General features: G+C 42.1%; 1 protein-coding gene across 1 annotated transcript in view; it reads right to left on the bottom strand.

Annotated features, from left to right (window-relative positions):
* Positions 1-27,580, bottom strand: part of FRMPD2 (FERM and PDZ domain containing 2) — a 74,633-nt gene that overhangs the window by 8,960 nt on the left and 38,093 nt on the right. The window contains exons 15-26 of the mRNA XM_004681045.1: positions 21,836-21,983; positions 13,800-14,004; positions 11,481-11,581; positions 10,350-10,442; positions 9,620-9,727; positions 9,143-9,259; positions 6,988-7,193; positions 6,443-6,541; positions 5,411-5,504; positions 4,263-4,348; positions 2,387-2,534; positions 994-1,208 (exon numbers count right to left, since the gene is read on the bottom strand). Of these exons, the coding sequence (XP_004681102.1) occupies positions 994-1,208; positions 2,387-2,534; positions 4,263-4,348; positions 5,411-5,504; positions 6,443-6,541; positions 6,988-7,193; positions 9,143-9,259; positions 9,620-9,727; positions 10,350-10,442; positions 11,481-11,581; positions 13,800-14,004; positions 21,836-21,983 (1,620 nt within the window). The remainder of the gene's footprint in view (positions 1-993; positions 1,209-2,386; positions 2,535-4,262; positions 4,349-5,410; positions 5,505-6,442; positions 6,542-6,987; positions 7,194-9,142; positions 9,260-9,619; positions 9,728-10,349; positions 10,443-11,480; positions 11,582-13,799; positions 14,005-21,835; positions 21,984-27,580) is intronic.

Here is a 27,580-nt window from a genome sequence, read left to right as displayed (position 1 = left end):
CTGCATGAACAACCTGTCTGTTTCATGGTTCGTACAGAGTTGTTGACCCAGTAACCATTCTCAGAGAACGGTTCTTGGATCAGGAGCTGATAGATGAGGCGCCTCAGTCCTACGGTACATGTCCCAAGATGCTCCACCCCTACTTCCCACCCTGCTTGGAGCCCCTTCACCTTTGTGTACATTTGCTCTGTGCTCTGCAGGTGGGAAGCCCTGTTCAGCTATGACCACATCTCCTGGTGGGCTGAGCCAGGGGGAGCATGGACAGAGCCCAGACAGCGAGACTCAGGGAGAGGAGAGAGGTGGTGTCTATTTTCCTGACCTCTTCCCTGTGGGGTTGTCACAGGATGGCTGTACTATGTAAACGTCAGAGCTCATAGCCCAGGAGTCAGCAAAGCCACCCAGGCTGTGTGAATGCTCCTTCCCATATCTCTCTGGACTTAAGGAGGCAGATAGCTATAGCCACTGTTCCCAGCCCCAGAGCTCTATATTCTGCCTTGAGCCTCCTATCAACAGCCGTTATCTTTATCCCATTTTCTGCCAAGACCCTGTCTGATATATACAACATATCACTGAGATTTTGCACTGTAAGCATTGAGAAGTAACCACTTTTCACTGTCTTTTGAAATGCCAACCCATGAGATCCTATGCATCAAAAGCTATGTTTGATAGGGAAATAGGATGACCCATTATAGCCCCTTCAGCCCTCACATCAACCTCCCAGACCATGCATTAGGAGAAATGCAGTCAGCAGAGAAGCCAGAGCTTTATCTTGGGTCTCACTATTAACCTAATTAGAAGCAAGGCTTACTTAGATATTTAAGAACTAAGATAAAAATTTAAATGTAAGAATTTTCTCCCAATTGTTCTTTGTGTGATCAAAGTGCAGACTCCAAGTGTGATTTTCTAGAGCCCAGGCATACTCTCTGGGGAGTGGGCCTGCGAGGACCAGGCCGGCATCAGCTTGCACGTAGCCACATCACTCTGGCCTCCCACCTGGAAGACGAGGCCTTCTGTGGGCCTTCCGTTCACAGCCAGGATGATGTCACCAGCTGCGATGGCCCCATTCTCTTCAGCTGGCTGCCCTGGGAAGAGCTTCTTAATTCTCACAAGATGGTTCTTGAGATGGCCACAGCTTTCTCTTTCCATCTGCACAAAGCTGAATCCCAGGCCACTGGCATTCTTTCTCAGTTTGACCTCAAACTTAGGACCTATATCATGGGATGTGAGCGAGATCAATTCTTCAATAGATGTTACAAATTAAATCAGCCAACCTCCAAATGCCAGCTCCAAAATTTTGCATCATGGACACTGTTTGCAACCATGGACATAACTATGGCCAATTCTATGAAGTGTTTTAGTTGCTATTTTATTTAGCTGTGTGAACTGAGATAAGACAAAACAGAGCTGCCTCTGGGGACCTAATATGGATAACCTGGCAGCTATAGAGCCCTCTGGGCTTCCCCTAGTCTGCCTTCACAAAACCAGTTGTTCAGCATCAGTAGAGACAGAGTATTGACTTGCAAACTTTGGGGCAATAATATAGGCTCCTGAAGCAGTGATGCGCATGGGTGTTTTGTAGACAAAATTACCATCATCATAAGCTCATTCTGTAGTCAGTTTCTCAAAGGCCCTCACTGGAGTGGGCTTAAAAGGAAGCAAGAAAGAGGACACAGACTTGTTTAAGTTACACACTTTTCTCTCCACTCACCCCCATCATTCATGTCACTGTCTGGTGTTCACTGTCTGACTTACACCTCCTGCAGAGGGCCTGCAAATTCTCTATAAAGGCAGTGAAAAAATGGTGAAGCCCCAATTCATGATATACTGAGGAAATAAATGCTTTCCTAGCAGGAAACAAAACCACAAGGAAATGCAGAAAGGCAGCCCATCAGAAGATCTGTCATTCTTTGCAATGACACCCCTGTAAATTCATCTTGGATTTGCTTTATAAATTGATGCTGATTACAAGACTAGGTTGCAAGCATACTCCTTTGCCCACCTGCCACATCATTCCTCAACAATCTTATTACAAGTGTCCTGGCTGGAATGCAGAGCTTTAGCCAGAATATGCATGACCTTTCACTTCAATTTCATCCCTGGAAATCTTATACACAAACATTCCAGCTGCTGATCAGAAAGGCTCAGGAGACTTGGGGAAAGAATCATTTTTGGCACAATGCATTTTTTTTTTCTCTAGAAATGTTTTTCACTAGTTTAGCTTCTGTTGCATCAGAAAGTGCATCAGAAAGCTGCATCATGACCACCACTGCGGGCTTTTCTTTTAAGAACCCAGAAGAAGCCTTCCTGCTTTCCCTTTTGAGCTGACAGTTCAAAAGCGGCACAGGATGACATGACAATAGTAACACTCGATTCTCTCTCCTCTCACCATCTGTCGCTGAGACACAGCTCAGGGGTCTGCCAGGCAAGGCTGTTGCCAAGGAAACAGTCGTGTATTCATCTCCTACCCTGTCATTAGCAGAAGGACACTGCTGTGTAGTCCTGGGGCCTCTCCGCTCTAAGACCAGTCTTGCAACCTAGAAAGATAGATGGACAAACCCCATTTATACTTCATATAGCAGCCAGGAATCTCTCCCTGCATTCTACAAATACTTCTTAATTTTCTGATCATTCTAGGAGCGCTTCTCAAATCAGCATCTCCAATATAATTTATTTGATCAGATCAAGAACTATATTTCCAACTCACTCCAACTGGAGCTGACACATTACCACTATTTTAGTATATTCAAGGTCAAATTCATCTTCTTCCTCTCATGCATCCTTGCTTCCCCCTTTTCATTCTGCCTAAAACATTAAAACAGTTGTTCCTTTGCATATGCTTTCTTAGAATTTGGGACATCTCCAGCTAGCCGCCTCCCTTCCCCAAGGCCATGCTATCAGTGGTCCAGGTCTCCTCCTCCGCCCTCCAGACAGCCATCTGTTTTCCAAGGCTTGATGCCTCCATTCCCTCTCCTGCTACCAATGCTCAGCTTGATTGTGGCAAATTCCAGCTAACTCAGCTTCCCAGACTAGTTACTGCTCCAACCTATTATGGCTACCTGTGGATCTAGTAAGTCACAATTTGAACATGCAGCACTCTGGATTAAGAGTCTCTAGTGTTTCCTATTTCTTAAAAGTCAAATACCTCTTCTTCCCCCTCCATTGCATGGTATCCCAAGCCTTTGCCAGTCTGGCCTCCCTCCTTTCTGATTCAATTTCCTCTTCTTCCTTCTTCCACACACCCGCCCTACTCTTTTATCCAAAGTATGGTTCAAGAACCAGTTGCTAAACATCACCTGGCAACTTTTTAGAAATGCCAAGCTTCCCATCAGGAGCCTTCACTGGCTGCTGCAATAATCATTCAGTATCAAGTCCCTGACCCCAGAGTGGCAATGCCTCCTGTCATTGCTGCCAATAGGCCAGCCACGTATCTTCTCTAACCATGTTCATTAGCAAAGGTTTATAGAACAAAGAGCAGTGATAAATTATGGCTCTGTTCTCAAAATATATCAACAAGGTTGCCAATATAAATAAATGTCAAAACACTGCTTTGCAAAAGGAAAGAAAGGGACACTCTTGCCCCACGGTTTGCTGGCAGGGCCCCAGAGGGCCTTTCTGTCACTCCCAACTCCCTACTTACTGAGATGGCAGTGCCAGCTTTGGGGCTTAGAACACAGCAGCAAAAGGCAAGCAAAGGCACCCACCCTCAAGCAGAGGCCTTCACACCCCAAAGCTGCCTGGGGTGGCATAGAAGAGTCACTCAGTGAGTGACTGCCTGGGCACTTTGACTCTGCTTTTTGTGATGAAAAGAAGCCCAGAAGACTGTGGCCTGTCCTCTCACAGAGGGATAATCTGGCAAGTGTAGGGAGAAGTGGGAGGAAGGTTGGCGAGAAGGCCTAAAAGCAGAAGGAAGCACTGACCAGCTAGGGCCAGAGCAGAGAGGTGAGGGGGCAGTGAGAGTCAGACAGGAGATCCATCAGGCCTCACTCGTCAGCTCTGTTCAGCTGTCTGATCCCAGACTCTCAACAAATGAAAAGTCAGCTTTTCAACCTATTTATAGGGGGTGAGATTTTCTGCTTCAAAACATCTGTCTGCTTCATCCTGACGTTCATTTCTCCACAGAAAAGTGGTGGTAAAAGGAAATGAAGGGGGGGGGTAAAAAAGCCCTATTTTGCTTCCCGCCTGCCCCACCAAAGGCAACTGTAATTTCTGATGCTGTCCAGAAAAGCCCAGGAAGGAAATCTCCCTGCTAGTCATGCACTCACCTGTCCAGAGCCCTTGAGGCACTGCACGGCCTGCTTGTGGGTGAGGCCACACAGACTCACACCATCCACCTGCAAGAGCCGGTCACCTGGGAAAGGACAGATGTCATGCTCGTGGAGCTACAGGAAGGGCTCTTCTGGGGAGCTCCCACCCACAGTCTCTCCCTGCAGTCTCATGGAGGGACAGGCAGCAGCTGCAAGCAGCCCCCTGCCGAGTGCCAGCAAATGCTCCAAACCCCTTTGAGAGCAGGGATGGAGAAGGCTCTTGGAGTGGTGGAACCTGCTTGGACCGTCTTATCCTTTCTGCCTCCCTCGCTAACAGTTCCTGAAGCTTTTTTTCAGGTTTCTTACAGGTAATATTTTTGTTTTCTGATGTGTTTTACTTACTTAAAAAAAAAAAAAGTTAGGCCCTCCCTGGTGGCTCAGCATGTTAAAGCACAGCACTGAGAATCTAAAGCCGCTTCCACATGAGTTCGATCCCCGCTTGCCCTGGAGGTGACCACATGGCGTGGCAGACCTCTCCTGACCCGCCTACTGCTCCCCTCAGTAGTGTATTTCATCCGATCTGCCTGTTCTGCTCCCTGCTCTGTCTCTGGTGAAGCCTCTCACCGCCCCTGAGCCTCTGGCCTGTACCCCAGTTCTGTATGCACAAATAAATAAATCTTAAAAAAAAAAAAAAAGTTAAAGGGACCTGGTTGATGCTACGGACACTGAAATTCTAAGGGAATTGGATCTGAGGTGGCTTTTTGGTTCAATTCTGGCTGTTTTGGAAAACAATAAAATCACCCCTTTCCTGCAGAGCAGTGGACATGAAGAAGGATGGAGAGAAGCCTCACAGGGCTGTTCCCCACACTAAAAAGTTACTCATCCATGCATGCACTGTCCTCGTGAGAAGCACTATTTTCTGCCACAAAGGCCAATCTGCATCAGCTTCTTTAAGAATTGATCTAAGTCGCTTTATGCTGTGCAGCATGCCTCCACGAACATTCACTCCCCACATCAGTGGCTGGGCCAGGTAAATCACTCTCTTCCCAGGAGAGGCAACATTAACACAAGGTCTCAGAGCGGAATCCGGGAGGCCCACAGCTGCCCTTCCCAGGCCAGGGCCACCCACGCCTGGGAACACAGTGCCCAGCAGACACTGCACTCACCCCGCAGGATCTGCCCTTCCTTGGCAGCCGGCCCTCCAGGAACGATGGATTTCACGTAGATACCACCACACGGCACACTTGTGTTGATGCCACCCTGAAAGACACAGCGGCAAACTCTCCACCTGTCCAGCTCCTTCTGGAGGGGCCTTCCCGCCCCCCCTTCCCTGCCATTCAACTCCTTCAGCTCATCTTCATGTGACACCATCTCAGACATTCACTTCTTTCTTTGGGCCATACTATCCCCTGGATGGTCAGTTTCGAAACTCGTCTGAAATGTTAGGAGACAAGGCAAGTGAGGGGCCTGTGTACACCCCGCCCCTGCACTGGCCCAGGGCACGTGCTCAGGAGCCAGTCACATGGATGTGCCCTACCGCACCCCTCTCTACAGGCAGCACCCAGGGTGTAGATGGCCAGAGGGCCAAAGGCATGTCTTGTGTGCATTTGTGATAGAAAAGTAGAATTAAAATGCCTAACAGTCTGCAACTTATTTTTTTTAGCGTAATAATCATTGAACTGCTCTACAGATCACTAGATAAAGAGCTTTTTCTTTTAACTTACTTTATGCATATATGCACACATAATCAGTGAGATTGTATCTTCTATAGTTTTTTTTTTTCCCTCTATCCTTGCAGAAAGCAAATGCAAAGTGTCCATCCTGGCCTTGCGGGTGGGAGGACCAGATTCCTCCATGAACATGAACCTGCCCTGGCTGGCTAAGGAGCACCCCACTCAACCTTTAGCCTATGCCCCTGAGGCCCCACCATTTTGCCCTCCCCTTGGTATTCAGCATAACCTTGGAATCATCTCAGCCACACTGCTGGGAGTTCCTGCTCATTCCAAGTTTTTCCCTGGGTCTCCCAATCTCTTTAAACTCCTGCCCCTCACATGGACTTTTGGGGGCATCTGCTTCCCACGTGCTGCTGGTAGCCACTTTTGGAGTTGTGGGCTGAATGACATGCCCACCAGGGTTCCAAATGAGCAGCTATCTGTTCAACTGTTTACTTTCCTGTAAGCTCGCCTAGTAATTCTTACAGTTACACTGAATCCAAGTGTGTCATCTTCTTTTACCAGTTCCACAAAGTAGATGTCACTGGCTTTAGTTCCTGAATGTTCTGGAGAAGAACCAGGACCCTGCATCAAAAAAACCAAAATAAAGATGGCATGAGGCACTTGGCCTGCATAGACAGTGGCACCTCTTAACACTCATCTGCTCTCAGCAGCTGGCAGCTTGAGACCAGCTAGCGGGCAAGAACGTGAGACAGACCTGACTGTCCACACAGCACCCTTGGCAGCAATCAGTGCTATTCTAAGTAACAATTATCATTAATGACTAAGGACACTCGAGTTTCAGACCCTGAAGCCTGTGACCTCGGCTTAGCCTCTTCCATTTTACATTCTTCTGAACAGCCATACATTCATTTATTTCCATTTTGCACTTGAGAAAGCTGAGATGCATTTCCCCCTTCCACCACCAAAAGGCATAAAGGGCAAAAAACGATTTGGCGCCAGCACTGTTAGGCTCCATGGTCTATTCTCCCTCCTCCAAATTCTAGAGAGGCAACTAAGGGGATGATTACCTTTAATGGCAGAAAGGTGGGCTGAGGTCCCAACCTGGGTATTAAGCTCTGAGTCCCAGCCATTTCAAGTTCTTCACTGTTTCTCTCATCGTCTTGTGTGTGTGACAGAAAACTTCCCTGGTGCCTACTGCTTAGGCTGTCTGTGGAGAAGATCCCAGAGTTGGCTGTGCTAACCTTCTCCTTGTTTGAGAGATTATCACAAACACCTATAAAAACAAGCCAAGAAGAAGTCAACAACTTGGAAAGGTTGGCATCTCAGTGGTATCTCAACATAGGGTGCAGGGCTTTCTTCCAATGACTGAGACCTTTTATAGCTGCTAGGAATGATGTGTGTTGCATTTCATGATGGATGTTGCATGTAGAATAGAGGGATGATTCTGGATGTGATTTGAAACTTAAATAGAATTTTGCAATACAACTATGGACAGGACAATGGAGAGTTAATCATGCCAGATCTCCCTTATTAATCTCTGGCAGTGTGATGGGCACCATACATACACGACATACACAAATACACACACACATATGCAAGCACACACGCGCCTTTATCATTCAACATGTCCACCAGGGAGGTGTCATCTCTATTCAAAAATGAGAAGGCATTGTCAAAAAATTTAAGATGTTTGACCAAGTTTCCATAACCAGCAATTGGTGGTGCTCGCAAGCCCAGTCTCTTCTATGGACCCTGCTGAGAACATCTGTAATCCCCAAAGTAAAACACACCACTGCCCTCACTCCAGCCTAGCCAGACAGAAATTCATGAGGTCAAGACTGATCCAGCATCACCATGGAAACATCTGGTAATGGAGGCAGTTGTGTGAAGAACCTCAACTTCGATGAGGCGGTGTTACCAGTAAGTCATTGCAGCCCTAGGGTAAGAGGACAAGTTATCCACGGCACTGTGGAAAATCTGCCCTCTAATATCCTAATGCAGGACTATGCTTTGACCTGGAAGACTCTAAGTGTTAATATCTGACACCTCCCCATCACAGTGGGCCATTCTTGAGTAACACTATATTGAGCCCAAATTAGTTGCACTATATTTCCTGATAAAAAAAGAGAATGATTTTATTTCTCCTTTTCTTCCTATGAAAAGTGTGGAGGGGAATCCAAGGAGAGTAAAATATTAAGGAAAGAACAGTGATTACTTCGGGAAATCCCACAGAGAAAGTGAGCTGGAGCTTGGTGTTGGAAGTTCTAGGCCAGAACCCTGGGTCAACTCCAACCACGGATGAAAGGTCCTGACTAAAGTCCAGCTTTGCTATAACACCCTTACTCCCCCTCTTCCTTCACGACCTCTGATCCAGGGACAACTGTAACACTTGGGGAAGTCATCTATTGGGGATGGTGTACAGATGTCCAGGAAGGATTGTGTGCATGGCTTCCAGAGGGCAAGGCAAATGGAATATCTACAGTTAGGTCCTGGAAAATGCTGGTTGTGATATGAAGGATTTGTGTACATAAGGGGAAATTGTACAATCCTCCTGGAGTGAGTATAAATCCCATGAGCCTGAATTTGCAGGCAGTCAGCTGTGAAATTACAAGATCGTCCAAGCAAAATGCAGTAATGCTCTCAGGTAACTCAGAGGGAATGTTAGCCTCCCCCATTGCCTCCACCAGTCCCCTCCAAATCTGCCCCAAATAAGCCTATTTTTCTTTGCTATAAGTGATTGTTATTTCCCTACTACTTATCTAAAGGAATAAAAGCATGCTGGGAGAAAAAAAAAGTTACCTTTAGCTGATCTCTAACATGCATGCCAAGTAAGAACAGCTTCAAGAACAGCTCCCCAATGTCCTTCCCACACCTGGGCTCCACCTAGGTAGAAATCCTGGAACAATCACTTTCTGTACTGCCTTCAGTAACAAAAAGAATGTCCTTTTTGTCATGCAAGAGGAGTGGACCAAAAAAGTTCAATGGGTGTATTGACCATGTCTAGTGAGGGATACTGTAGGCTGCTCCCATTCATCAAGACAAGCTCCAGTCGAGTTCATTCTGCCCCTGAAATTGCAGGGCTGACTGATTTGTGCCACTGCATTGCTTCTTTGTAAGCCAAGAGGAAAGCAGTGCAGAAGACCTGCATGGGCTGAAAGATCCATACCCCCTGGTAGTAATGTACTGATAATACATTACTTCTGAAAGCCGGCTAAGACATACCTTTCGACTGACAGATGATTAATTCTATGTTGTCTGACGAATTTTGAATCATTCTAACAGCCATGTCGAATGTAAAACCCTCCAGACTGATGTGATTCAAGGCTAGTATCTGCCCTCCTGAAAAAATTAAAGTTCTCAGTATCTTCAAGTCAGAGCCAGTCCTTAAAGTGGCACGTCATTTAAAAAAACACATACCTGGGCCCTCCCTGGTGGCGCAGCGGGTTAAAGCACAGCACTGAGAATCTAAAGCCACTTCCTCATGAGTTCGATTCCCGCCTGCCCCGGAGGCGACCACATGGCGTGGCAGACCTCTCCTGACCCGCCCGCTGCTCCCCTCAGCAGTGTACTTCGTCGATCTGCCTGTTCTGATCCCCGCTCTGTCTCTGGTGAATTCTCTCACCCTCCGCATCTTTGGCCTGTACCCCAGTTCTGTACAAATAAATAAATAAATCTTTAAAAAAAAAAAAAAACACATACCTGGTTTGATCTTTCTGGTTTTTTCAGCTGGTCCCCCAGGTATAATGGAAGATATAAAGATGCCAGGATAATCTTTGCCTACATCTTCACCCTCATTAATGACAAAGCCTGTAATATTTAGTAATATGATGCTTAATGATTTTGTAGCTTAGAGAGGTTAGTTTATTTGCTTGAGGTCACACAGCTACCAACTGGCTTGTATTAGGTACCTATGTCCTCTGAACTCAAGCAGCTCTTTCTACTCATCCCTGACCCATGGAGAAAAGTGAATCAACCCCTGTCAGTAAGCACGGCTAGAGCTGGAGCCTCTGCCCATCTATATGCACCTGATTTTGCCCCAGTAGCTAATCAGAGATAGGAAAGAGATGTTTTTTAAGCGATGTCTCCTTGTTCCTAAAGGTCTAAAGTGTTAATGTGATTAGTAATAAGAGGTAAAAAAATGATGTGCTGTTCCTCCCCATCATTAAGAATCTAAATATACTAGAGAAAGGTTGTTACCTGGTACTACGATATTGTAAGTTTTCTTAAAAACAAGTTATATTTTCATGACAGATACCCTCAAGCCTTAATAGGCCAGGAAGGAAAACTTTGACCTAGAAATGGTCACTGAAATATAGTCAACTGGGAGAGGAAAGGCTGGATGGAGGAGTGGAAAGGCAAGAGGGAAGCTGGCTCACACTTCCCTGCTGCCCAGAGGGAGAAACTAGGCACCTGCTGGGAGCATCCTTACCAAAGCCATGACTTGCATCCCGGCTCAGAGTCACTTGCACTATTTCTTGACTGGCTTTAGCTGAAAAGCTCTTCTTGCTGTTGTTTTGTGACCCTAAGGTGGCAACAAAGACCCACACTGCATTTCTCCAACCCTAGGAGTATCTCTATCATTCTCTCTCTCACACACACATACACAGAATAGATTACTGAAGACATACGTCTCATGAGCCTCACTGCATCAATGCTGGTCAAGTTTGAGGTAAACAGAAGCAGGGGCCTTGGGATTTACTTGTTCCATACATCTCACTATAGCTTTTTTTTTTTTTTTTTTTTGCATTGGTCTTGAGACAAGACAGAATTTGAGAAGAAATGTACTTGCTGGCGGCTGTGCTCTAAAATTAGAGCACATAGCCAGCAAGTCTTCCCCCCCACCCCAGACTTCTAATTGTCAGAGGGTGATAATGCCCACAGTGGCCCAGCATATGTGCCCTGCAGTGCTTCCCCCAGCTTGGGTCTTGTAGGAGACCCAAAAAGAGCCCTGAGTTTGTTCTGAGAGGCCTGGAATCCTGGGTGGGGCACCCACAGAGAGCCTGGGGGGAACCCCCCAAGTGGTGACCATCCATTTAAATGTTTTCCGTGTTTCTGCTGCCCCAGGGACCATGGCCAAACCTGGCAGACAGCTCATGAGAACTAGCTGCCCAGATTCAATTCACAGGCTTAATGCTCATTAAGTATAAATATTTCCTCCAGTTCTGGAATCTCTTTACATTCCATTGGGGACTTGCCTGGAGGATGTGGCAGAAGGCAATGCCGCCTACTCCACATATGTTTTCTGATATGCTGGAGGTGATATTCTGGGACTGCAAGAAGAGTTGTGACTAAACTGTACGATGCATTTTTTTCAACCATATCACTTCACAGCAGGCTCTTCATACTGTCTCTCCCTACCAGCTCTAACACATTTCAGGTCTATAGCCAAAGGTAGGTTACAAGTACTCTTCCTGACCACAGGAAAATTGGAAAATAATTTGAAAAACAAAAAGACTAAACATGATTGGGGAAGCAAATGAAGAGATAGCAAAAGATTCAAAGCAAGTGTCGCTTATAAGGTTTCCTTGACCCCAGACCTGGCCCCTGGCCTGGCTCATACCCATGTGCACATTCTGAGCAGGTGGCCCAGAGATGGGGTCACAAGTCTTTGGCTTCTGGATCAAACAGGTGCTCTCCAACTGCTCCAGGCCAATGCAGGGGCTGTGGGGAAAGAAGACAAGATGACATAAGATGGCCTAGAGGGAACTTTCTAGCATTTCTGGATGTGATTGGTGGCCTGCGGAAGGCAAGCCTGTGCCAGATCAGCCAGCTGATCCACAAACAGACCCCATCAAAGGCCTATCTGGTTATCAGAGTGTGCTGGGAAGAAGGCCTTTGGGGTCTTTCTGCTTTAGAAGGGACTCTAGAGTCATCCAGCCTCCTGTAAATCTCCCACTACTTCAGCTTTGGGTTGGATAGGCAGCCCTTCATAACCTCCCTTACCAAACCATGAAATAAGAATAATTTCCTATTTCCCAGGCTTGTCTTAACAGCGTCTACCCTCTTGTCCTTCAGGTGTAAATTCTGGAAGGCCTTCCGCACACCTGTCATTCAAACTGAGCCCAGGTTGCCCACGACAGCTACTTCAATGAAAAAGAAGGCGCTTTTATTTCTACTTTTCCTTCTTTCCAACCTCATTCTCTCTGCTCCCTCCTGCTTCCTGGAATCACCTCCATAAAAATCACCTGCATCCAAGTCATTGTCTCAGGCCTGCTACTGAGTTCAGCTGGGTTCAGCTGTTTCACGTAGGGTTACTGATAACCTCTGAAGTGAGTGATAAAGCCTATGAAAATTTGCTGTTCATAAACTAAGCTTAGAGTAGTGCCAATTTACTGAGGACTTTCACTTTCCTATGGAGAAGACTGGCTGCCACTGCACCTGTCCCCCTGCAAATCATTAGAAGCCCCGCCAGCCGCAAGAGGGGCACCTTGCAGTCAACACATTCTCAAGGTGGCCTTTATTCAGTCACAGTGCCTTTTGGATTTTAAACTAGAAAGTGCTATGAAGGACTACCAGTTTGAGTGACAGATTAAAAATGGTCACAAATGCCGACACTCCTACATCAAAAGGAAGGGACTATTTCTGTTACATGTGAGTCTTTGCTGGCTTGAGATTGCTTAGACCAAAAGACTGTAGCAGAAGTGATGCTGTGCCAGCTCTAGGTCTTGCCTTTAGGACTGGCAGCCTGGTCATGGGCCACTGCAGCCTGAGCTGCCATATAGAAATGCTTCCTTGCTGAGGGAAGCACATGCAGGGAGTGTGAGACGACACAGTGGTTGCAAAGGATGCAGCAGAGCTCATGGCCCCAGCCATCCCCACGAGGGGGCCATGTGTGAGTAATGTTACTGTGGAGCTTCCAGATAAATCCTGAATAGCACCGAGCAACTCAGTCAATTCCATGTAAAGCAGAAGAGTCCCCCAATTACCCCCTGCCTGAATTTCTAACCATAAAATTGTGAAATGGGATTACAAAATGATTGCTTTAAGCACTTTGGAGTAATTTTTTTTTACCTAGCGAGAGACAGACTGTTTTGCTTCAATATTATTGATTTAGTTTGCAATACATGGTAAAGCATATTTGCATCAACAGAATTTGGGGCAATAATTTCCTAAGAAATACTTTAAGATATAATACATATGTACATATTATATATATATATATACATATATATACATACATATATATACATATATATAATGAATCATGTCTACCCTCTTGCTGAAGCAGATGTATTTGTCTTCAAAACAGCTCCTTCAGCAACCTTCACTGGTCACGCGCTCCCATGAATCTGTGCTATTTATACAACTTGCAATGTAAGTGTAATCCAACTTCCAGGCTATTTTTACACTGTATGGATCATTGTGTTAAAAAGTAAAGTTGTGTTTATAAGCTCATTATTTTCACTTATAAATTAAATTGCAAGCGCTCCATCAATAGAAAAAGTAGCACAAAATAGAGGTCAGAGTCTGTTGTAAGTTCAAATCCCAAACTCCATTTCTCCCCCTGATGAATGGAGAAAACTAGAACTTCACAGGGTTGTACTGGTTAAATCAGTGCTTAGTACAGTCTCTGGCATATGATAAGACTAAGTAGGCTTTATTACAACTTGCTTATTTAGTCTTGTTCCATTCTGAACACCTTTCTCTACCTAAAGATAGAAGCAACGGAGTAGGAGGCCAGCATATCTTCCCTATGGTGTCTGGCATAGACTTTGGTCATATCTGGCCTTCAGGAAATCTCTGGGAACTTAGTTGATGGCTACCCAATGAATGTAAAGTGCCCTGAGACATTTGACCTCGTTTGAACAATTTCTTCAGGTGCAGACTGCTCCAGAGCACTTGGTGGTTGGGACTCTGAGAATAGATGGGCCCAACCCACCTGCTTCTCATTCCTTCTGCCACTGTCTCCTTGCCAGTTCGCATGCTATCCAGTGATGTGCACAGCAGGCCTTCTGTGGTGTCCTTCAACCTGGGTTCAAACAGTGCCTTTTCTCTACATGACAGTCTCTGGATCCAAGAGAGAGGCTTGGACTGAGCCAGCTGTGCAAGATTCAAATTGGCCATTTGCATACACTTATCATAGTCTGAAATTTAGAAGAGAGATAAGCATAAATACATGCAAGAATGATGCTGGTCTCATTATTCCTGTGGCAACCAGCACCACAGGCCCAGTTTCTATTCTCACTTGGCCTTTTCTGCTTTTTTTCCTCCTACCTCCTGAAGATTTTGTGATTAGCCCTGAGAATGCAGGTGTTCCTAATTAGCACTCACTAGTGAAAGAAACCTCAGAAACATTACTTGTGTGAGGTGCTCTCTGTAGCTGGCAGGGTTCTGGACCAAGGTTCCAATGGTGCTGCCTGGAGCATTCAGGGGAATGTCATGGCACCAGCAGAGACCTGGGTAAAATTCACTGCCACCCTCCACTCTGCCTTTACAAAACTGTCCTCATCAAAATGTCAAGTGTACTCATTTATTTTAAAGTTATCTATTTATGCATATAAGAACCAGGGAACCAGAGGTGTGGGGGTGTGCTGTGAGGGGTTTCACCAGAGACAGGATGGGGGGAACAGGCAGATCTACTGAAATACATTGCTGAGGGGAGCAGCAGGTGAGACAGGAGAGGTCTGCTGCACCATATGGGTCAGCTCCCTTGCCAGGGATCAAGCTTGTGCTTCGGTGACTGTGGATAGCTCATAGTGTTGTGCCTTAAACCCTTGCGCCATCAAGGAGACCTCAAGAGTGCTCATTTGTGACTGACAAGAGGGGGCCATGGATAATACTAATTTGGGTTTTTCCCCAATTTTCCTCTCTTAAAAACATTTTTATTATTATGTAAAAAGGAAACTATCTTCACAAACATTGTTGTAACAAGTGGGTCTCCCAATTATCTGGGCTTCCAAATGAGGCACTCCCTGTGGAATATCATTTTTAACTATAAATCTTAGTTTCCCTGGCAGTCATCTTTAAGCTAAGATCTGGTTCTCTGAAATATATACACTTTTCAGATGTGTTGTTTCCCAGATTTAATACTCCTTCTTTCCTTTCATGCAGGAGGATATAATAAGTGACTCCAATGAAGTCCCTAACTTGAAACCATGGACTTACTATTTCACTATTCATTTTGTTCATAGGAAACTGGGATTATATGGATAGATCCCTTACATTAGCTAGGCTTATACAAAGTACTTTGTATTTTGAAAAGGGAAAATGAGGATTGAGTCTGACCATCTGCTCCCTGCTATAGCCAAGAAAGAAAGAATGCTTGGGTACATGGCATTTATTGTAGCTTCCAGGGTGTGCATGTGTGTGTGTGTTTGTGTGTGTGTGTGTGTGTGTGTGTGTGTGAGAGAGAGAGAGAGAGAGAGTGAGAGAGAGAGAGAGAGAAATGCTTTCTCTGTGAGGGTGTCCTTAGGCAAACCCCACACCCTTCCTACAATGGTGACTGGTTCAGTTCCAGGAATGTGCCCACTGAAAAATAGCCTTTAAAACATACTTTGCTGAGAATTTTCTCCGTCTATGAAATCTGTCTCTTTGGTACCATCGCTCACATGTGGTGAGCAAGAAAGAGCAGAGGAATAGAAGCAATTTGACTATGACCTGCAGCTTTTGCACAGGTTGCATGGTATCTTCTCCCAGATTGGAAATGGTCTGCTAATCACTTACTAGCCCTGGAATCTTGAGCAAAACAGTCTCTTGGTCTCAAAGTTTTCTCAGATGTGTTGTTTCCCAGACACATAGCAACCAGATTAACGGCACAAATAGTTCATATTTGCTGATGCTTATCATGTGCTAGGCACAGTGGTAATGTGCTTTCTGCTTTGCTTCATTTAATCTTCACAATAACCCTGTGGGGTAAATATCAGTAGACCCATTTTATGGATGAGAAAACTTTGAGACCAAGAGAGTATTTTGCTCAAGATTCCAGGGCTAGTAAGTGGTTAGCAGGACTCACACTCAAGTCACTTGATTTCACAGTCCACAGCAGGAAATGCAGTTGCTGGGGATTTGGAGACAAAAATAGAAGTTCAAGAGAGGCAGGCCCAGTATTCTCACCCCCAGGACTCAAAGGGACAGTGACCTGGGGCTTAATCAAGTAGACAGTAATACCCACAGGGAGATAGATGTTCTAGAGAGAGATGTTGGTGGCAGTGTCTCAACTCAGAAAGGTTTAGCAGGTTTAAAGGAAACCCTTGTACAAAGGGTGGGAAGGGACTGTGCCCTAGGGGAGGGGCTTATGCAAAGTGCAGAGGAGTGAGAACCCTCCTGGGTTCCAGACAGGGCTTTATCTCAAGTAAGTCAGAGAGCATGAGGGCACTGCAGAGGAAGCCTCAATAACTGGACAAGTGCTACCTGGGGAGGTCAAGAATGAGATCATGAATTGGCACTTGCATCAGACACTCAGGATGAAGTGGGAGCTGGTGGAGCTGGTAGAAGGGCCATAATCACTACCAGGCCTCAGTTTAGTGGGGTTTGATTGAGTAGACAAACAGGGTAGGAAGAATGATTGGTAGAAGAGGGCTAAGAGTTGGTAACCTTAAGGAGGTGGAAGGAAGAGTGGCAAGAGTGGCAAAGGATGTCCCAAAGCCATGGACACCCCAGAGATAAAAAGGTTTCTTTCCACTGACCATGGGTTACTCACAATATGACTGTGGCACCAGGGAAGTTGCTGACAAATGTCTGAATCCATTTGGATGACAAGGGATAAAATCTAAGTCAGTTACAGTGATTCAAGAGCATAGAAGTAACCTGGAGCCAAGAACCATGAAAAAAAAATGGATAAGGAGCCAGAGTGAGAGGCTGGCCGCTCTCTGCACATCTGTGATCTTACATTCATAAGCTCATGGAAAGGGAGAGCATCGCTGCAGCCCCTGCCACCCATCTGGAAGGGCTGAGAAAAAACCCGTGGACCCTATTCTGCAATGCCTGACTTAGTCCTCACATTATGCACTTGTAAAAGCTCAGTGATTTTCCTCTCTTTCCAGGGAACCAAATATAACTATAAATTGAATTGTTGGGACAATTCACAGAAGGATGACTAAGAAACATTTGGAAAATTTTCAGCTTCTAAACAATCAAAGTTGCCATGTGAAATTAACAGTGCAAAATGCTTTTTAACTATCAAATGAACAAGGATAAACATGATAATAACTATTCCAGAAAAGATACAACCAAATAGGCAGGATAATAATGGACATAGGTATAGAACTCAGGAATACTTTCCCAAGATCTATCACAAAGAAATAAAACAAGATATAGAGGAAAGACATTTCTTCTAATGATGTTTATTATTTATATATTGAATAATTAAAGCCAAATTTAAAAATAGAGGAGTGACTGAATGATTGTATTTCCACACTTAATCATCTATTTATTCATTCAAAAAATATTAACCAGCTCCTACTTGGTACACATCTGTTTCATGCTGGAGCTATAAAGGCCATGGGGCATGCCCTGTATTCTGTAGAGTAGAGGCAGACATACCTACAAATAAAAGTGGCAGAATACTAAGATTAGAGAATACAGTTCACACCGAAGAGGGAGTGGTCGCACTATCTGTGAAGAGAGTAGAGGGCAGCCTCCTCTTCAGACTTGAACTTAATCTTAGAGAATCAGGCTTATCTTGGTCTGAGCTTTGAAGGGGGAACGGAACAGCATTGCAGGGAGAGACCATGCTGAGCACACAACTTCTCCCCCACCCCCCAGAATGAGACATTCTCATGTGGTCATAAGCCTGTCAGCCTGCTTGCAGTGTAGCTGGAGAACAGTGGTAAGAGATCAGTAACGGCTGGGGCCAGAATGGGAAGAGTCTGATATGTCATCCTAGGGTGTCTGAGCTTGCCCCAGCAGAGAGACAGTACAGAGCCACTGACAAATTTTCAATATAGAAGAAAATGATGGGGTTGATCCTTTCTGAAGGTCACTTTGAAAGTTGAGAAAAGGACAAAAGAAATGACATGGATCCCAGTAGAAAGCCTTGGAGAACAGAGAGCACCTGATGACAGGTGTTGTAGGAAGAGAGGATGCAGGTCCACAGCCTCCCAGTTTCCTACAGGGTGGTTGAGTGGTCTCACCTGAACAAGGCAAAGATCATGGTAGAGGGCATAGTATAGGAGGATGAGATCAAACGTAGATACAGTGAGTTTAAAGATGCTGTGAATTTGAAATGGCCAGTTCTCAGTAAGTTTAATCATTGAAAATGGGGGTCTGCAGAGAGTATTTCTCATATGAGATTTTTTTTAAAGCAAGGAAAGATTGTCCCATTTTTCAAATGGTCAGCATGAAAAGATGTTCAGCCTCAGTAATCATCAGGGAAATGCAAATCAAGACCATAGTGAGATAACACCTCACACTTAATGGAATGACTACCATCAGAAAACAAACAAATAAAACAAATTGCTGGTGAAGATGTCTAGAAGAGGAAGCCTTTTGTGCACTGCTGATGGAAACCGGTACAACCAGCATGGAAAACCAGATGGTGGTTTCTCAAAAAATTAAGAATGGTTATTAGATGTCTATACAATGATGAACCTTAAAGGTTCTTGTGAGTTATCCAAAAAGGATAATCACTCAGTTTTTACTTTTGGGATTTTTAAAGAGCCAAATAAAAAATATCTAATTATTTAAAAATTAAAGTAAAAATACAGTATGACCCAGCAATCTTCCTTATGGATACATACCCAAAGAAATGAAAGCACTAACCCAAGGAGAAATTGCATCATTCAGCATTATTCACAACAGTCAAGACATAGAAATAACCTAAGTGTTAATCAACAGATGAATGGAGAAAGAAAAAGTGCTATACAACCATGTATCACTGGAAGGTGTTCTGAGAAATTCATTGTTGGGTCATTTTGTACCTGTGTAAGTGTCATAGACTGTAATTATACAAACCTAGATAGCATAGTCTACTACACACCTAGGCTATATGGATATAGTCTACTGAGGCTGCTCTCATACTCTGGTCCAAGACTTCCCAAATGTTATAATGGAACATTAGTCAGCCATAAAAAGAAGAAAATCCTGCCGTTTGTAACATGGCTGGTCCTTGAAGGAATTATGCTATGTGAAATTATACAGAGAATGAAAACTAGTGTATATCCTCATTACATGCAAAATCTAAAAAGCTCAACTCATAGAAATATAAAATAGAATGCTGATTACCAGGAGCTGGAACTGAGAGACACAGGCACATGTTGATCAAAGAGTATAAAAAATGATGAATATGTCTTGGCAACCAAACGTCCATCATGGTGACCATAGTTAACAACGGTGTATTATGTAATTGGAAGTTACTAAAACAGCTTAAATGCTTTCAACACACACACAGTTACTATGTAAGGGGATAGAAGTAATACTACCTTGGGGTCATCATTTTATAATATGCAGATTTATCATAGCATCACATTCCACGTTTTATATATAAAAGTTTACATGTAAAGTTCTATGTAAAAAACTAACTTGTTTAATGTCAATAATATCTCAATAAAGTTGGAGTATAAAATAGCAGCCACCCAGCCAGAAAAAGCTGTCCAAAGTAATCTTTTTAATTGCAAATGTTAAGAGTTCTGAAAACTCCTATGATAGTAGAATTTGTAGTTTAATATGAGCAAAACAGACTTAGAAGGACTAATTTTACCGTGAGCCTGTGGGGTCTTTATAAATATTTAATATTAACTGATATCAGGCAATGAAAGCAGTATTGGTGATGTTTCATACTGCATCTCAGCAATATCAGGTAAGACTTAATTAATTCACATTTATTATCTCCAGCTCCCTGGAAACACTAATGAACTGCCACTCTGCTATGCCAGTGTAATATTTATATATTTATTTGGTTTTGCTGCCAATAATATGCCACTTTTATTTTCTGTGTTTGATTATGCATCCAAATGCTTAGTGATTTTGTTTCCCAGCTGACCCCTTGTCCAGGACACCAGGACCTGGTAACATAGCTGGCATAGCACAAAACCCCATGAGTAGAAACAGCCATGATTACTCACACTGAACAATGAACATCAATTAAGGAGGCAGAAACATTACACTCATTATCTCATTGCAGCACAGAACAAACTACTAGGGGCCAGTGTTCTCCACTGAGGACACTGAGGAAAATGAGTTGCTCAAAGTCACATGACTATTAAGTAGTGTTGCCTTGAGTCTATTGGTCTCTTGGGGCCACATTCCAGACCAGCAGTTATCAAATGTTTATTTGCATCCAAGTCACCTGTGTTCTTTTCCAAATGTGGGCACAGATTCAGTAGATATGCGGTGGGTCCGAGAATCTGTATTTCTACCAAACACCTAAGTGATATTCATTCTGAGAACCATCTATGGATGTGAATGGTAAAACCACTATGTCATTTACTGTTCCCTTTATAGTCAAAGAAGAAACAATGTTTAGAGAGTAACCACACAGGTTGTCAAAGTTAGTACTCAAAGTCAAATCCCCAGCCCTTAAGTTTTGGCAGATATTGTGAGGGTGAAGTATATAGATTCTAGGTTCAGAGCTAAAGGTTGAAATCTCAAGGCTTCCAACAACCTGGATACTTAACTTCCCATGCCTCAGATTGCTCATCCCAATAATGCTGCGAGTGCATCACAGGGCTGCCTGACAAGTGCAGTTTGAGCAAAGAATATATTATAAGCATAAGTGAGATGACTCTATATATAAAGACTTAACATATCACCTGGAGAAAGCACTAACAATAGTAAATAATTGCATAGCACTTCCTAAAAATACACTTAGCATTAGCTAGTCTTCCATGATGTGTGCTCACACTTTTAACAATTGTATCTTTGCTTCATATATCAATAATACTGTGGAAAGTTTGATAAATACTTAAAAATGTACAGAAAATAGTCATGTCTCCATACTTAATTCACAATGGAACGAACAAGTAACACTGTGGTGCAGTTTATATCCATAATCAACCAAATTTTAGTATTATGTTGTCTGTTTTCATGCTACCCAATATAGTAGGCATATGTGACCACTCACATTTGAATATAAATTCATTAAAATTAAAAATTTAACTCTTGTCTTGCAAACTTTCAAATGCTCAATAGGTACACCCCAGTAGTACCTCCATCACAGAAAGTTCTATCAGATAGTACTAGATATGGTCTCATATCTTCATTTTCACACTTAGCAACACATCATGCATTTTCATATGTCATCACTCTCCAAATACTGATTTTAATGTCTAAATTACATAGATGAGCCATGATGTATTTAGCTAGTCTTCTGTTTTTAGATATTTAAGTTGCTTCCAAAAGTTTGTTATAAATAATGTTCTAGTGAACACCCATGAGCATAAAAGTCTGTGTGCTTCTATATTTATTATCTTTGGATAAGTATCTATCTACAAGTAATTTATAGGACCAAAAGGACATGGATTTTTTTTTTAAGATTTATTTATTTGTTCATACAGAACTGGGGTACAGGCCAGAGGCTCAGGGGCAGCAAGAGGCTTCACCAGAGACAGAGCAGGGAGCAGAACAGGCAGATCTACGAAGTACACTGCTGATGGGAGCAGCGGGCGGGTCAGGAGAGGTCTGCCATACCATGTGGTCACCTCCCAGGCAGGTGGGAATCGAACTCATGCAGAAGTGGCTTTAGCTTCTCAGTGCTGTGCTTTAACCCACTGTGCCACCAGGAGGGCCAGGACATGGATTTTTTTTTTTAAAGGCTTTTGATAAATATTCCTGACTGCACTGTGTCAATTTGCCGCCCCCATGTTATTTATTTAAGCATTTACAGTCTAAGTAAACATATTTTTTAAGAGCATTTTTTTAGTTATTCAAGAGATTCAAAACTTTTTAGAGTTTTCTGGGTCAACTGCATTAATTTATACAAACTATTTTGTGAAATACAAACTGGCCAAACTAAAGCTTGAGAGTATAGTGTCTACTTACCAGTTGCAACTTGTGGAGAGCTCGTCTGAGCATTAAACTGGTGTTGTGCAGAACAGAGACCCAGTAAATATTTACAAGTGTTGGCAGAATCCGTGACAAATGAGTGCTTTTTTCCTGTGATGCTGCTTGTGATGGTGAGCTTCTTTCGCTGAAGGGGCAAGCACAGGCTTTAATATATTGATTATCTTTACCCATCCACTGAAGCACAGCAGTACTGAGAGCAATCAAATACTGGCGTCCTCAGTTCAGAATAGCAGTGAACTTGGCATCCAGAATATAAAACAGATGTTTGAAGATGGCCCAATAATTTTTCCTAAATTTAAGAAAATCCCTCATTTTATGTTTTTGTTCCTTCATAAATCAAATGTTTATCAGGCAATTGGTATCTGCCAAAGAGTGTGATTGGTGAAACAATATGAAATGAGTAAAGTGCACATGACCTTCAGCAAGAGTGATACAACCCTTAATGTGCATTGTGAAAGACTATTAAATATAGAGTTTTTACTGTACAAGACTCGAGACAGTTACAGGTATAATCTCAGCTGGCCAAGTTTTAAGAGTGATAAAGCACTGTATTTATTTCACATTTCTTGCTATTATGTGCCAGTCTCTGTTCCAAGTGTTTTCTGGTATTAATTCATTTTATCCTAAAAGCTGTAGAATGAGGGTGTCCTATCACTATTCTTAGATGAGAAAAAAGACCAATAGTCCTCAGAATGCAGAGGAATTAAGGTCACATCACAAGAAATGCTTCCTCATATTCCTGAACAGAAAGTGGTATTTGTATATAACTCAATGGTATTATCTAAAAATGATTATCTATCTGAGGTTATATTTATTCCATGAGCTCCATGGAAAAAATTCATAATAGATTGCAGTAAAGTAATAGAGATAATATGAAATATGACTATTTCCAAATAATATTTTTATCTTAGCTATTCTAGTGCTTTCAATAACTCTAAGCTAAAGTTACTCCCATAAAGATAACTCTACAAACACAGGATTTATGCTTGAAAGGACTCCCTATAACTCCTGATCCTCTTTAATCCTGATCCTTTTTTAATTCATGATAATCACAATTTCTAAAAAATTCCAATCACACAAGTCAGACATTAACAAAAGGCAGATAATTATTCAATGCTTTTCCACTGAAAAGTGCCTTTTTTAACCTAATTTTAAATAATTTGATCACTCTAAATATTCTTTTATTAACAAAAGTAGTTTTGAACCTCTTAACACTAATGTGAATGAACTTTGAATCCAATTGAATTATATACCACATTTAGCATTCTTTAAAACAATGTATTTTCTCAAACATTCATAGTTGCTACTCTGGTAGACATAAAAATTCTTCCTTAGTATTTAAATTATAATGATGCATAAATTTTACTTATCTTATTCTCTTATCCATAATTTTCCAAAAACCAGTATTTTCTTAAAATCTATACAGTTTGTCAATACACATCTATATGTTTTCATGGAGTCTTGATAATTTTAAGTTCTCTCAGGTATTCAAAAAAATGGGTAAGTCAATTTTAAAAAAAACTAATAACTACACTTTAACAAATCTGAAGAGAGAATGATACACACACACAAACACACCAATCTTTCAGGCTGCTCACATAACCCTAGCCAAGCTCTCCTTTTGGACACCAATGTGGAATTCTGATTGCATTTCTTGGCATGAAAACAGCTGTGATTGTCATGGCTTGGATTTTTTTCCCCATTTATTACCACTTTGATAACATCATTTAATTTGGGAAAAATCCTATCTGCAGGCAAACTTTCACATAGGTGAGCTGTTCTATGAATAAGATGATGCACAGCTTGAATCTCAGAGCTTTCAGCACAAATATGAAAAACTTATTTATGCCTCTGTTGTCGCTGTACAAACATATCTATCTGCCGCTTCCTTAACCTCAGGTTTGTTGCAAGCATAAGTTTACCATTTCCAAAGTTGTTTCGCTGTTGCTGTATCTGTTGTCAGGCTAGTTCATTGGCTTAGTTTGAAAATTCTTTGCAGAACAAGTTAAGGCAGCTAGAGCACCTGGGCCATTCCATGGGAGAGACCATGACAACATGTCCATGGGGTCTTATAAAGTGTGGAAAGTAAGATGTTTTCACCACAATCAGTTAAGACCAATGACTCTTCTTTCCACCCTGACTGTTCCCAATTCTCCTTACCACAGGTGGCGTGGGGTAGTATGGAAGCAGATACCACTAAGAGTTGAGATGGGGACACATTTGTGTAGATACAATGGGATTTATGTATGTGGGGTTTTGTCTTTTTTCTGCAACAATTTATTGTTAGTCATCTCAGAATATCCCTTCTATTGAATCAATTCACCCAAAGGTACAGGGCAATGGCCACATAAAATTGACTGTTTTCTACAATACCCTGTGCCAACAGGGAACAAGGTTTGAAAAGTACATAGCCACAGGCCAAACTACAGGAAATTTTTTCAATTGTCAGAAATAAAAAGCTGTAATTTAGTACTTGAACGCATCCAGTTAAGTGGAAACTCTGACTTATAAGTATTTTATAATTGTATAAACTGCCTTATCAACATACCACACAATATTCTTCTGTATCTGATGGGAATCACTCAAAATAGAATTGATTAGCTGTCTGGTTTCTGTTACATATAAACTTGTATGGTACTACAAAGAATAAGTATGTCTCCATGCAAAGCCACATGTTCTATGCATCTTATCAATAATAAAAACACCCTTCAATCAGCTAGAAGAAAGTCCATATTACATTTCCAATCTCTCTAGATAAAATGATATTATAAAAGAATCATCTTATGGAAAAGTAATCACAGTGTATGCCACCAAAATATGAAAAGAAAATGAAAATTATAGAGTTTTCAGGGAGTTTATTAACAAAAATATTCCTTGGGCACTTCTATGATTTTGCTGTATTTGTTCAGCTTTTTAAAATTCATAGTTGTGATTTCTTGTCTCATTCTCAATGAACATTCACTTTCCTAGCAGTTTCTATTAGGAACTTTGTATTCTGTTTGCTAAAGACCCTCTACCAAGCTGTAGCCTCCTTGCCTGTATGCATTTCCCTTTAGACACGTTAACTACTGCCAGTAACCAAGAACAACTACTAACATAGGTAGGTCATTCTCCACCAAATACTTTCTTGATTGAATAATCGGGATTGATGTCTCTGTCAAGACAGGCTGCTAAAGCATTTACAAACCATGTTCTTTGAAAATGGCATTTCCCTGTTTCCTTTGCGACTTCCCTGCAAGCTGGCAAGATCAATGATCTAAAATTGTTTGAAGCATTTTGGCTTCCCCTGTTAATTAGGCAATTCTGAAACCAGCTTCCTGAGCTCAGCCTTGTATTGCTTGCAGAGTTCCCCATTTTATGCTTGCAGAAGCATGAAGAGTTCAAATCATTTTCTGTGTAAGATTCCTGGTATATCACAAGCAGCTGGTGACACAACTTCATGTAGTGACCTTTCCATAAAAATAGACATTCATGCTGAGGAGGAGGATAGTTAGCAGAGCATGGAAATCCTAATTAATGACAAGGTTTTTATGCTCCTAAATTTGTCTTGTGAACCTGATGACTTTACAACTTTAATCAAGAAATTGTCCCTAGTGAAGGGAAAACAGATTATCTATAACAATTATGACAACTTAAATAGAAAGTATTTCCTTAAAGAGGCTGTTAAACTTTAAGGCTTCAAAAAATTCTATTTTTCAAAATTGCACTTGAAGTTATCTACATTTTTATAAATATTTTAAAGTAAATTGCATTAAAAATTTTGAATAATTAAGACAAAGAACATGGGAAATAATGCATTATTGTTGAACCAATTCAATAATTACAATTCTTCAAGTAATTGAATTAAAGTAATCAAAGTCATTAAAATTCTGAAAAATTCACAAGTTTAATTATAATTTACCTTTATACATGGTCAAATTATTTTGGAAAAAAGTCAATTTGCTCATATGAAATAATATTATTATTATTAATTACTTGTAGATATAAACATTCCTCCTTAAAGATAAACAATGCTCTATTATGAAATTCCATTACAAATCATACTGTAACAATATGTTAATTTCAACAGCCAAGATGAAAGCAACATTGAGAAAATGAATAAAACCAATTATGTTCTAGTTAGGAAACTGTCAGATAATGATCATTTAAAAGCTACAATTGAATTAGAAGGAAAATTCTTACAACAGAGACAAACAGGATCCTGAGATAAGGACATTGCAGAACTCAAGGGCAAAACTTTGCTGTCCCCATGACTGCTCAATAAAAGGTTAAACACACCTATGACGCCAGGCCCAGACACCTGCTGCCTTAAATGTTCTTGGCCCAGTTTTTATTACTAATTTTCCTCAGCTTGGGCATTCTTGAGCTATCCCTTTACGGTTTCTCAAATTGGCTGCTATAGAAGAAAAGAGTTGTAGGCTTTGAGACCAGACCGATTAAACTGGAGCTGCAGGCACCCAGCCTCCATGAGATGCTCACCTTGGAGCTGGTCACAAATGCTGCACAAACACTGAGCTGCAGCTCAGCAGTGCACAACTCACAATAACAAACAGACTTTTGCCAAGTGCATTTACTTCCCCAGACAATGAAGTTTAATTCCTTTCTTTTCAAATGCCAGTCCTAGAAGCTGAAACAGACCCTTAGCCCTGGCAGCACAGTCTGTCCTATGCCGAGAGAGGTCTCTCTAGAATGGTCTTTTCCCACTCTTTCACTAATCAATAAATACTGACTCCTTGCCTTCCCACACCAGTGTCTGTGGAGTCTTCTTTTTAATCTTGACCAGATGTTCTCAAGAGGTCCCCAGCTTTGGAACAGAGCTCCTCCATCCATCCCTCCAATTTCTAACAAGTGGGACATTGGAACAGTGTTTTATTTGTTCCCAGCTTATCCACCTGTGTTGTGAGAAAGTGTGATCAAACTGCAGGAACCCAGATCTTCTCCCTTGTACAGTAGCAAAATCATAAGAGAAAATGAAATAGAAAGAAAAACTAGGAAGAAATTCTGTTCATGGGCCACAAGATGAAAAACTTCATGAAATCACTGCTGAAAGAAGGGCATGCACACTGAGATGACCTACAGGACTGGCAGGTAGGCTAGCTACTCGGCTTCTGGAACAACACATATTTTTTAGTACCACATTTGTTGTAAGCAACGTAAAGAAGTTTTAATACCCATACAAGTGGTGTCCAAATATGATTTCCAATGTTGAAAATTTATAGGGATTTTCTTTGGTTTTTTAAAAAAGACTTTTTAATCTTCAATGGCTATCAAAGGTTTACAGTGTCCAGTGGCACACCAGTCCATGAAAAGTCAGGCCAGGTGCCCTAGCATGTTATATACCAAAGGGAAATTAGAATTCAAAGAAAATGTTCAAAACCTTACAAACTCCACTTCAACTACAGCAAGTTTTCCTCTTCTATCTCCCACTGACATAGTAGATTCTCAAAATTAAGAGAACTTTAACCTAGTTAGAAAGTATAGCCTTTTAAACTAATAACTGTTCCATAGAATTATAAGGCCAGGAGAGGAATGATAGGGAAGAAAATGGCCTGTGAGGTTCTCAGATTCCAAGCGGATTTCCAAATCTGTCACCTGAGCACAGGCGTACAGGTTTGTAGACAGGCTGTGAACTGACCTGGCCAGAAGATCTGATCCATTGCTCTTTTAAAGGGATAAAAGATCAAAGAAAAATGAAAAATGGGTTACTTATCAATTCTGCTT

Source organism: Condylura cristata, unplaced genomic scaffold (assembly GCF_000260355.1).
Source record: "Condylura cristata isolate star-nosed mole 26May11 unplaced genomic scaffold, ConCri1.0 scaffold00011, whole genome shotgun sequence".
In the NCBI taxonomy this organism is placed as follows: domain Eukaryota; kingdom Metazoa; phylum Chordata; class Mammalia; order Eulipotyphla; family Talpidae; genus Condylura; species Condylura cristata.
Note: the sequence above shows the minus strand (reverse complement) of the source record. Positions and strands in the feature narration are given on the sequence as shown.